The sequence below is a fragment of the Acipenser ruthenus genome, chromosome 41 (assembly GCF_902713425.1).
Source record: "Acipenser ruthenus chromosome 41, fAciRut3.2 maternal haplotype, whole genome shotgun sequence".
NCBI lineage: Eukaryota > Metazoa > Chordata > Actinopteri > Acipenseriformes > Acipenseridae > Acipenser > Acipenser ruthenus.
The window spans coordinates 7,234,594-7,247,281 of NC_081229.1; the positions used below are offsets into that span (position 1 = coordinate 7,234,594).

At 46.7% G+C, this 12,688-nt stretch overlaps 1 protein-coding gene across 11 annotated transcripts in view; it reads left to right on the forward strand.

Annotated features, from left to right (window-relative positions):
- LOC117971446 (collagen alpha-1(XI) chain-like) overlaps nucleotides 1–12,688 on the forward strand; it is a 157,943-nt gene that overhangs the window by 134,868 nt on the left and 10,387 nt on the right. For all 11 annotated transcript variants that reach the window (XM_059010456.1, XM_059010457.1, XM_059010460.1 and 8 more), the window contains 5 exons: nucleotides 2,744–2,851; nucleotides 6,713–6,766; nucleotides 7,177–7,338; nucleotides 8,383–8,436; nucleotides 8,873–8,908. In XM_059010456.1, the coding sequence (XP_058866439.1) occupies nucleotides 2,744–2,851; nucleotides 6,713–6,766; nucleotides 7,177–7,338; nucleotides 8,383–8,436; nucleotides 8,873–8,908 (414 nt within the window). The remainder of the gene's footprint in view (nucleotides 1–2,743; nucleotides 2,852–6,712; nucleotides 6,767–7,176; nucleotides 7,339–8,382; nucleotides 8,437–8,872; nucleotides 8,909–12,688) is intronic.

Here is a 12,688-nt window from a genome sequence, read left to right on the forward strand (position 1 = left end):
AGCCAAACTCAGCTAACAAGGTGAGGTTGCTGAAGACAGTTTACTGTCAAAAGTCATACACCATGGCCAGACTGAGCACAGCAACAAGACACAAGGTAGTTATACTGCATCAGCAAGGTCTCTCCCAGGCAGAAATTTCAAGGCAGACAGGGGTTTCCAGATGTGCTGTCCAAGCTCTTTTGAAGAAGCACAAAGAAACGGGCAACGTTGAGGACTGTAGACGCAGTGGTCGGCCAAGGAAACTTACTGCAGCAGATGAAAGACACATCATGCTTACTTCCCTTCGCAATCGGAAGATGTCCAGCAGTGCCATCAGCTCAGAATTGGCAGAAAACAGTGGGACCCTGGTACACCCATCTACTGTCAGGAGAAGTCTGGTCAGAAGTGGCCTTCATGGAAGACTTGCGGCCAAAAAGCCATACCTCCGACGTGGAAACAAGGCCAAGCGACTCAACTATGCACGAAAACACAGGAACTGGGGTGCAGAAAAATGGCAGCAGGTGCTCTGGACTGATGAGTCAAAATTTGAAATATTTGGCTGTAGCAGAAGGCAGTTTGTTCGCCAAAGGGCTGGAGAGCGGTACACGAATGAGTGTCTGCAGGCAACAGTGAAGCATGGTGGAGGTTCCTTGCAAGTTTGGGGCTGCATTTCTGCAAATGGAGTTGGGGATTTGGTCAGAATTAATGGTCTCCTCAATGCTGAGAAGTACAGGCAGATACTTATCCATCATGCAATACCATCAGGGAGGCATCTGATTGGCCCCAAATTTATTCTGCAGCATGACAACGACCCCAAACATACAGCGAAAGTCATTAAGAACTATCTTCAGCGTAAAGAAGAACAAGGAGTCCTGGAAGTGATGGTATGGTCCCCACAGAGCCCTGATCTCAACATCATCGAGTCTGTCTGGGATTACATGAAGAGAGAGAAGCAACTGAGGCTGCCTAAATCCACAGAAGAACTGTGGTTAGTTCTCCAAGATGTTTGGGCCAACCTACCTGCCGAGTTCCTTCAAAATCTGTGTGCAAGTGTACCTAGAAGAATTGATGCTGTTTTGAAGGCAAAGGGTGGTCACACCAAATATGAATTTGATTTAGATTTTTCTTCTGTTCACTCACTTTGCATTTAGTTAATTGATAAATATAATCTATTAACATGTCTATTTTTGAAAGCATTCTTACTTTACAGCATTTTTTCACACCTGCCTAAAACTTTTGCACAGTACTGTATAAATATATATATATATATATATATATATATATATATATATATATATATATATATATATATATATCAGAGGAATACTGAGAGAAACTTGTCACAATACTCTGAGACAAACGCATAAAAGAAAGACTTCCAGTCTAGATGCTTCATTTAAAGAATCCATTGATAAAACTGCATATTTCTAACAGTGTTGTTAAAGGGTGGGCTGATTTATTAACAAGGAGGAGAAGTTTATTGTAATGACACCTGCAGTGCATCATATCATGTTATAAAGCAGCTATAAGACTTCTTATACAGGCCTTCATTACATATTCTCATAACATTGCATTGCTGTAGGTTGCTAATACTGTTAATAAAGTAACATTAATAACAGCAGTCTGATATTGTTAACAACACCCTTTATAGCACATATTTAGATGAATTGTAACATATCCTTAAATCAAAGTGTTACCAGAATATGTGGATTTACATGGACTATTTCCTGCAGTTTTAGATGAGAGAGCTGCCTGCAGAGTGCTGTACTAACCCTGTCTGTCAGGGTGCTGTACTAACCCTGTCTGTCAGGGTGCTGTACTAACCCTGTCTGTCAGGGTGCTGTACTAACCCTGTCTGTCAGGGTGCTGTACTAACCCTCTCTGTCAGGGTGCTGTACTAACCCTGTCTGTCAGGGTGCTGTACTAACCCTGTCTGTCAGGGTGCTGTACTAACCCTGTCTGTCAGGGTGCTGTACTAACCCTGTCTGTCAGGGTGCTGTACTAACCCTCTCTGTCAGGGTGCTGTACTAACCCTCTCTGTCAGGGTGCTGTACTAACCCTGTCTGTCAGGGTGCTGTACTAACCCTGTCTGTCAGGGTGCTGTACTAACCCTCTCTGTCAGGGTGCTGTACTAACCCTGTCTGTCAGGGTGCTGTACTAACCCTGTCTGTCAGGGTGCTGTACTAACCCTGTCTGTCAGGGTGCTGTACTAACCCTGTCTGTCAGGGTGCTGTACTAACCCTCTCCCTCTCTCTGTCAGGGTGCTGTACTAACCCTCTCCCTCTCTCTGTCAGGGTGCTGTACTAACCCTCTCCCTCTCTCTGTCAGGGTGCTGTACTAACCCTCTCCCTCTCTCTGTCAGGGTGCTGTACTAACCCTCTCCCTCTCTCTGTCAGGGTGCTGTACTAACCCTCTCCCTGTCTGTCAGGGTGCTGTACTAACCCTCTCCCTCTCTCTGTCAGGGTGCTGTACTAACCCTCTCCCTGTCTGTCAGGGTGCTGTACTAACCCTCTCCCTCTCTCTGTCAGGGTGCTGTACTAACCCTCTCTCTCTCTCTGTCAGGGTGCTGTACTAACCCTCTCCCTCTCTCTGTCAGGGTGCTGTACTAACCCTCTCCCTCTCTCTGTCAGGGTGCTGTACTAACCCTCTCCCTGTCTGTCAGGGTGCTGTACTAACCCTCTCCCTCTCTCTGTCAGGGTGCTGTACTAACCCTCTCCCTCTCTCTGTCAGGGTGCTGTACTAACCCTCTGCCTCTCTCTGTCAGGGTGACCCAGGTGCGAACGGCCCAGCCGGAAAGACAGGTCCAGTCGGGCCCCAGGGGCCCCCAGGCAAACCCGGTACTGAAGGGCTGAGAGGGATCCCAGGATCAGTGGTGAGTGAAAAATTAAAGAACGCAGCCCTGAACATTCAGGCCCACACACTGTACTGTACTGTAACACACATCTCTCTATTCACACACACTGCACTGTACTGTAACACACATCTCTCTATTCACACACACTGCACTGTACTGTAACACACATCTCTCTATTCACACACACTGTACTGTACTGTAACACACATCTCTCTATTCAGACTGCACTGTACTGTACTGTAACACACATCTCTCTATTCACACACACTGCACTGTACTGTACTGTAACACACATCTCTTTATTCACACACACACTGCACTGTACTGTAGCACACACACACACAAACACCTCTATTCCAGGAATGATAATAAGACTCCTGTTGCACAGAATTTCGCCCACTCCAAGTTTTACTACGAGGTGTGTATTATTAAACTTATAGTAAAACCAGGAATGGATCAAACTGCAATGCAACTGGGAGACTTATTTCCACCCCTGCTATTCCACACACACACACACACACACACACACACACACACACACACACACACACACACACACACACACTGTAACATACACACACACACACACTGTAACATAAACACACACACTGTAACACACACACACACACACTGTAACATAAACACACACTGTAACACATGCACACACACACGCACACACTGTAACAAACACACACACACACACACTGTAACACACACACACACACTGTAACACATGCACACACACACGCACACACTGTAACAAACACACACACACACTGTAACATACATACACACACACTGTAACATACACACACACACACTGTAACATACACACACACTGTAACATACACACACACTGTAACATAAACACACACACACTGTAACATACACACACACACACTGTAACACACACACACACTGTAACACATGCACACACACACACGCACACACTGTAACATAAACACACACACACACTGTAACATACACACACACACTGTAACACACATACACACACACTGTAACACACATACACACACACTGTAACATACACACACACACTGTAACATACACACACACACTCTTTTTCCAACAGTGCAGAACATTAACATCTCCCTGTGAGTGAGGAACACAAGATTATATAATATACACACCTCTGTGAGTGAGGAACACAAGATTATATAATATACACACCTCTGTGAGTGAGGAACACAAGATTATATAATATACACATCTCTGTGAGTGAGGAACACAAGATTATATAATATACACATCTCTGTGAGTGAGGAACACAGGATTATATAATATACACACCTCTGTGAGTGAGGAACACGAGATTATATAATATACACATCTCTGTGAGTGAGGAACACAAGATTATATAATATACACACCTCTGTGAGTGAGGAACACAAGATTATATAATATACACACCTCTGTGAGTGAGGAACACAAGATTATATAATATACACATCTCTGTGAGTGAGGAACACAGGATTATATAATATACACACCTCTGTGAGTGAGGAACACAAGATTATATAATATACACATCTCTGTGAGTGAGGAACACAAGATTATATAATATACACATCTCTGTGAGTGAGGAACACAAGATTATATAATATACACATCTCTGTGAGTGAGGAACACGAGATTATATAATATACACATCTCTGTGAGTGAGGAACACAGGATTATATAATATACACACCTCTGTGAGTGAGGAACACGAGATTATATAATATACACATCTCTGTGAGTGAGGAACACAAGATTATATAATATACACACCTCTGTGAGTGAGGAACACGAGATTATATAATATACACATCTCTGTGAGAGGAACACAAGATTATATAATATACACATCTCTGTGAGTGAGGAACACAAGATTATATAATATACACATCTCTGTGAGTGAGGAACACAAGATTATATAATATACACATCTCTGTGAGTGAGGAACACAAGATTATATAATATACACATCTCTGTGAGTGAGGAACACAGGATTATATAATATACACACCTCTGTGAGTGAGGAACACGAGATTATATAATATACACATCTCTGTGAGTGAGGAACACAAGATTATATAATATACACACCTCTGTGAGTGAGGAACACGAGATTATATAATATACACATCTCTGTGAGTGAGGAACACAAGATTATATAATATACACATCTCTGTGAGAGGAACACAAGATTATATAATATACACACCTCTGTGATTGAGGAACACAAGATTATATAATATACACACCTCTGTGAGTGAGGAACACAGGATTATATAATATACACATCTCTGTGAGTGAGGAACACAGGATTATATAATATACACACCTCTGTGAGTGAGGAACACAAGATTATATAATATACACATCTCTGTGAGTGTGGAACACAAGATTATATAATATACACACCTCTGTGAGTGAGGAACACAAGATTATATAATATACACACCTCTGTGATTGAGGAACACAAGATTATATAATATACACACCTCTGTGAGTGAGGAACACAAGATTATATAATATACACACCTCTGTGAGTGAGGAACACAAGATTATATAATATACACACCTCTGTGAGTGAGGAACACAAGATTATATAATATACACACCTCTGTGAGTGAGGAACACAAGATTATATAATATACACACCTCTGTGAGTGAGGAACACAAGATTATATAATATACACATCTCTGTGAGTGAGGAACACGAGATTATATAATATACACATCTCTGTGAGTGAGGAACACAAGATTATATAATATACACATCTCTGTGAGTGAGGAACACGAGATTATATAATATACACACCTCTGTGAGTGAGGAACACGAGATTATATAATATACACATCTCTGTGAGTGAGGAACACAAGATTATATAATATACACACCTCTGTGAGTGAGGAACACAAGATTATATAATATACACATCTCTGTGAGTGAGGAACACGAGATTATATAATATACACATCTCTGTGAGTGAGGAACACAAGATTATATAATATACACATCTCTGTGAGTGAGGAACACGAGATTATATAATATACACACCTCTGTGAGTGAGGAACACGAGATTATATAATATACACATCTCTGTGAGTGAGGAACACAAGATTATATAATATACACATCTCTGTGAGTGAGGAACACGAGATTATATAATATACACATCTCTGTGAGTGAGGAACACAAGATTATATAATATACACATCTCTGTGAGTGAGGAACACGAGATTATATAATATACACACCTCTGTGAGTGAGGAACACGAGATTATATAATATACACATCTCTGTGAGTGAGGAACACAAGATTATATAATATACACACCTCTGTGAGTGAGGAACACGAGATTATATAATATACACATCTCTGTGAGTGAGGAACACAAGATTATATAATATACACATCTCTGTGAGTGAGGAACACAAGATTATATAATATACACATCTCTGTGAGTGAGGAACACAAGATTATATAATATACACATCTCTGTGAGTGAGGAACACAAGATTATATAATATACACATCTCTGTGAGTGAGGAACACAAGATTATATAATATACACATCTCTGTGAGTGAGGAACACAAGATTATATAATATACACATCTCTGTGAGTGAGGAACACAAGATTATATAATATACACATCTCCCGTACCCTGAACTACGCATCAGAACACATACAGTATACATACGGTTTACAGTATTATACACACTTGAATAAGCCTTTGCGCATACGTACTGTAAACATACTGTATTCTTACATACATATATTTTTTCATGCATTCAACACACCGATTTAGATTTTTCTGATATAATACGATGTCATATTTTCTCGTATGTCACTGTGTTCCTCCCCAGGGTGAACAAGGCTCTCCCGGAGTGACAGGACAGAGGGGCCCCCCCGGACCCATTGTGAGTCATCCCACAATTTCACTCCTCCTCAGAGCAGGGCAGGCAGGCATGCGGCGTGTAGCGTGTTTCATGTAACATGTATGTTAGTGATACACCTTTGGTGTGAGATGTATGTTGCTAAAACACTTTACTTATTATCCATGGCATGTGTCATGCATGTTACTGGCACAGCATGTTTAGTTATTGCTGTGTGCCATGTATGTTATTGACACTTGTTTAACTGTAATCGTATGCTACTGACTCCCTTTGTTTATACCCTTGGCGTGTGCCTTGTTGTATATCTTCGTGCCATGTACGGTGTGTTACTGATTACCGCGTTTATCTCCTTGGCATGTGGCCTGTTCCTATTAGCCTGGAACTATATCTTCTTGGCGTGTGTCATGTATGTTCCTAACCCCCCCCCCCCGCAGGGCCCCCCTGGTCTGCCTGGTCTGAAGGGAGACCCTGGAGCAAAGGGAGAGAAGGGACACCCCGGCCTCATCGGCCTCATCGGACCCCCAGGAGAGCAGGGAGAGAAGGGAGACAGGGGCCTGGCAGGGCCACAGGGCAGCCACGGAGCCAAGGGAGAGACTGTGAGTACACTGCAACACACACACTCCCTTCACTACTCACTGACACACAAAAACACACCTAAACAACACACCCAGACACGTAGTACATGATGATGCAGTCTCATCAGATTATTACAAATAAATATTCAGAGTGCCCATGCAGTGCAGCATCCCCCTCTAGCTCAGGAGCAGATATACAGTGTGCTGCTCCGGGTCTCTGTGCAGATATACAGTGTGCTGCGCCGGGTCTCTGTGCAGATATACAGTGTGCTGCGCCGGGTCTCTGTGCAGATATACAGTGTGCTGCGCCGGGTCTCTGTGCAGATATACAGTGTGCTGCTCCGGGTCTCTGTGCAGATATTCAGTGTGCTGCGCCGGGTCTCTGTGCAGATATACAGTGTGCTGCGCCGGGTCTCTGATGCAGATATACAGTGTGCTGCGCCGGGTCTCTGTGCAGATATACAGTGTGCTGCTCCGGGTCTCTGTGCAGATATACAGTGTGCTGCGCCGGGTCTCTGTGCAGATATACAGTGTGCTGCGCCGGGTCTCTGTGCAGATATACAGTGTGCTGAGCCGGGTCTCTGTGCAGATATACAGTGTGCTGCGCCGGGTCTCTGTGCAGATATACAGTGTGCTGCTCCGGGTCTCTGTGCAGATATACAGTGTGCTGCGCCCGGTCTCTGTGCAGATATACAGTGTGCTGCTCCGGGTCTCTGTGCAGATATACAGTGTGCTGCTCCGGGTCTCTGTGCAGATATACAGTGTGCTGCGCCGGGTCTCTGTGCAGATATACAGTGTGCTGCGCCGGGTCTCTGTGCAGATATACAGTGTGCTGCGCCGGGTCTCTGTGCAGATATACAGTGTGCTGCGTCGGGTCTCTGTGCAGATATACAGTGTGCTGCGCCGGGTCTCTGTGCAGATATACAGTGTGCTGCGCCGGGTCTCTGTGCAGATATACAGTGTGCTGCGCCGGGTCTCTGATGCAGATATACAGTGTGCTGCGCCGGGTCTCTGTGCAGATATACAGTGTGCTGAGCCGGGTCTCTGATGCTGTTCTTGTTCCAGGGAATCGCAGGACCGACTGGACCACTGGGACCAGCTGGACCCCCTGGATTACCCGTGAGTACTGAGCCCTCACCTTCACCCCTTCCAAGCTACTTTGGGGAGAGGAATAAAACACACCCTCACCCATCTCCCCCACCCCTCCTCAACCCATTACCCCCACTCCTTTCTCAACCCCTCACTCATCACCCCCACCCCTCACTCTCAACCCATTACCCCCACCCCTCCCTCAACCCCTCACCCATCACCCCTCATCTCTCTCCCCTCATCTCTCTCTCTCATCTCTCTCTCCCCTCATCTCTCTCCTTGTCTCTCTCTCCTCACATCTCTCTCTCCTCTCCGCTCTCCCCTCATCTTTGTCTCCTCTCATCTCTCCTCATCTCCCTCCTCTCCCCTCATCTCACATCTCTCTCTCCTCTCCTCTCCCCCCTCATCTCTGTCTCCTCATCTCTCTCCACTCTCCCCTCACTCATCTCTCTCTTGTTGTTCACAGGGTCCTGTTGGTGTGAAAGGTGCCAAGGGAGCTTCGGTGAGTAAAGAAAAAACAACACGAGAGTCTGATTACTGAAACATCCAACTGTACTCTTAATAATAATAATAATAATAATAATAATAATAATAATAATAATAATAATAATAATAATACAGGTAAGATAAAAACTTGCACCTGTAATGCACTTTTCATCATAAATGTTTTTGGTCTCTCTCTCTCAATTCAATTTTTCAATTTCAAGTGCTTTATTGTCATGACTGATTATTACTGAAGTATTGCCAAAGCAATGATGGGTAAATTCCATCTTTACAATTAACATTTAAAACATATGTAAATAAAACAAAAACAACACAGTATACTTAAAACAAATCACAACAATAATAATGATAATAATTATATTTATATGGATTCTATAACATTTATTTATTTATTTATTTATTTATTTATTTATTTATTCATTCTTCTTTTCCTCCCGCCTCCCTGTGTGAGGAGCCTCAGTGTCCCTCCCTGTCCCTCAGGCTGTGTGACGAGCCTCAGTGTCCCTCCCTGTCCCTCAGGGTGTGTGAGGAGCCTCAGTGTCACTCACTGTCCCTCAGGCTGTGTGACGAGCCTCAGTGTCACTCCCTGTCCCTCAGGCTGTGTGAGGAGCCTCAGTGTCCCTCCCTGTCCCTCAGGCTGTGTGAGGAGCCTCAGTGTCACTCCCTGTCCCTCAGGCTGTGTGAGGAGACTCAGTGTCACTCCCTGTCCCTCAGGCTGTGTGAGGAGCCTCAGTGTCACTCCCTGTCCCTCCTCCTTGTGTGAGGAGTCTCAGTGTCACTCCCTGTCCCTCAGGCTGTGTGAGGAGCCTCAGTGTCACTCCCTGTCCCTCATGCTGTGTGAGGAGCCCCAGTGTCACTCCCTGTCCCTCAGGCTGTGTGAGGAGCCCCAGTGTCACTCCCTGTCCCTCAGGCTGTGTGTAAGATGCCTCAGTGTCACTCCGTCCCTCAGGTTATGTGAGGAGCCCCAGTGTCACTCCCTGTCCCTCCTGCCTGTGTGAGGAGCCTCGGTGTCCCTCCCTGTCCCTCAGGCTGTGTGAGGAGCCTCGGTGTCCCTCCCTGTCCCTCAGGCTGTGTGAGGAGCCTCGGTGTCCCTCCCTGTCCCTCAGGCTGTGTGAGGAGCCTCGATGTCCCCCCCTGTCCCTCAGGCTGTGTGATGAGCCTCGGTGTCACTCCCTGTCCCTCAGGCTGTGTGAGGCGCCTCGGTGTCCCACCCTGTCCCTCAGGCTGTGTGAGGAGCCTCGGTGTCCCTCCCTGTCCCTCAGGCTGTGTGAGGAGCCTCGTGTCCCTCCCTGTCCCTCAGGCTGTGTGAGGAGCCTCGTGTCCCTCCCTGTCCCTCAGGCTGTGTGAGGAGCCTCGGTGTCCCTCCCTGTCCCTCAGGCTGTGTGAGGAGCCTCGGTGTCCCTCCCTGTCCCTCAGGCTGTGTGACGAGCCTCGGTGTCCCTCCCTGTCCCTCAGGCTGTGTGAGGAGCCTCGGTGTCCCTCCCTGTCCCTCAGGCTGTGTGAGGAGCCTCGGTGTCCCTCCCTGTCCCTCAGGCTGTGTGACAAGCCTCGGTGTCCCTCCCTGTCCCTCAGGCTGTGTGACGAGCCTCGGTGTCCCTCCCTGTCCCTCAGGCTGTGTGAGGAGCCTCGGTGTCCCTCCCTGTCCCTCAGGCTGTGTGAGGAGCCTCGGTGTCCCTCCCTGTCCCTCAGGCTGTGTGAGGAGCCTCGGTGTCCCTCCCTGTCCCTCAGGCTGTGTGACGAGCCTCGGTGTCCCTCCCTGTCCCTCAGGCTGTGTGAGGAGCCTCAGTGTCCCTCCCTGTCCCTCAGGTTGTGTGAGGAGCCTCAGTGTCACTCCCTGTCCCCCAGGCTGTGTGAGGAGCCTCAGTGTCCCTCCCTGTCCCTCAGGCTGTGTGAGGAGCCTCGGTGTCACTCCCTGTCCCTCCTCCCTGTGTGAGGAGCCTCGGTGTCCCTCCCTGTCCCTCAGGCTGTGTGACGAGCCTCGGTGTCCCTCCCTGTCCCTCAGGCTGTGTGAGGAGCCTCAGTGTCCCTCCCTGTCCCTCAGGCTGTGTGAGGAGCCTCGGTGTCCCTCCCTGTCCCTCAGGCTGTGTGAGGAGCCTCGGTGTCCCTCCCTGTCCCTCAGGCTGTGTGAGGAGCCTCGGTGTCCCTCCCTGTCCCTCAGGCTGTGTGAGGAGCCTCGGTGTCCCTCCCTGTCCCTCAGGCTGTGTGAGGAGCCTCAGTGTCCCTCCCTGTCCCTCAGGCTGTGTGAGGAGCCTCGGTGTCCCTCCCTGTCCCTCAGGCTGTGACAGGTGCTTATGAATTGAGCTGCCTCTTGAATGCAGCTTGTTTCCTCTCCTAAGAGGATGGGGAGTTTTTCATGTTCTGGCAGGTCTGGGAATTGTTTGCAGATTTTCTATTTTTGGTTAGAAGGCTTCCCTTAATGGATTATATTTGGAGCACTGCACTAGAAAGTGTAACTCTGTCTGGACCTGTTTGAGAGGACAGTGAGCACACAGCCTGTCCTCTTTGGACAGTGAGCACACAGCCTGTCCTCTTTGGACAGTGAGCACACAGCCTGTCCTCTTTGGACAGTGAGCACACAGCCTGTCCTCTTTGGACAGTGAGCACACAGCCTGTTCTCTTTGATAATGAACACACAGGCTGTCCTCTTTGGACAGTGAGCACACAGCCTGTTCTCTTTGACAGTGAACACACAGGCTGTCCTCTTTGGACAGTGAGCACACAGCCTGTCCTCTTTGGACAGTGAGCACACAGCCTGTCCTCTTTGGGCAGCGAGCACACAGCCTGTCCTCTTTGGGCAGCCATGTCTGCCTGTGTCCCTTCTCGATGGCCAGGCTGTGCTCACTGAGCCTGTACTTTGTTAAGGTCTGTCTCTGTTTACTGTTTTTCACCCTGGTCAGGTATTCAGCCGGGGTGTAGTGTCTTTTTAGGGCCCGATAGCATTCCAGTTTGCTTTGTGTTTTAGTGTGTGTCCCCCAATGAATAAGGTATTCTTGTTTGTGTTGTGCTATAATTTGGTTTACTCTGATTGTATGTGTTGGAGTGGTGCTGTCCTGAAGCTGGTTGGTGTTAGTGTGTGTTAGTGCAGTGAGCTTCAGGACCAGCTGGCTGAGGGGACTCTTCTCTGGGCTCTGCTCTTGGTATTACAGGGCTGTAAGAGTTTATGTTACTATTATTTAGATGGAGCCAAAATGTAATTGCTCCTTGTAGGATATTAATCATTAGTGTGTATTGGCCTAATTCAGCCCTGCATGCATTGTTTGGAGTTTTCCTTTGTATTTGCAGGATGCTTCTGCAGAACTCTGTATGCAAGGCTTCTATTGGGTGTTTGTCCCATTTTGTATAATCCTGCTTGTGAGCGGACCCCACACTTCACTGCCATACAGGGCAATGGGTTGGATGACACTTAAAAAAAATTGCCAAATTTTAATTGGGATCTTTATATGAATTTTTCTCTTAATAGCATAAAATGCCCTGCGTGCTTTTTCTTTTAGTGCATTCACTGCCAGGTTGAAACTCCCTGATGCGCTGATTTCTAGGCCTAGACAGGTGTAGTGTGTGTAGTGTTCTAAAGTGTTTTTGCCCAGGGTGAAGTGGTACTTATTTCCCTGAGATCTGGCTTTCTTCTGGAATATCATAACTCTGGTCTTGTTCATGTTTACTGCCAGGGCCCAGGTCTGATAGTACTGCTCTAGCAGTGACAGGCTCTGCTGCAGCCCCTGCTCTGTGGGTGACAACAGGACCCGGTCATCTGCATAGAGCAAAAATTTAACTTCAGGGT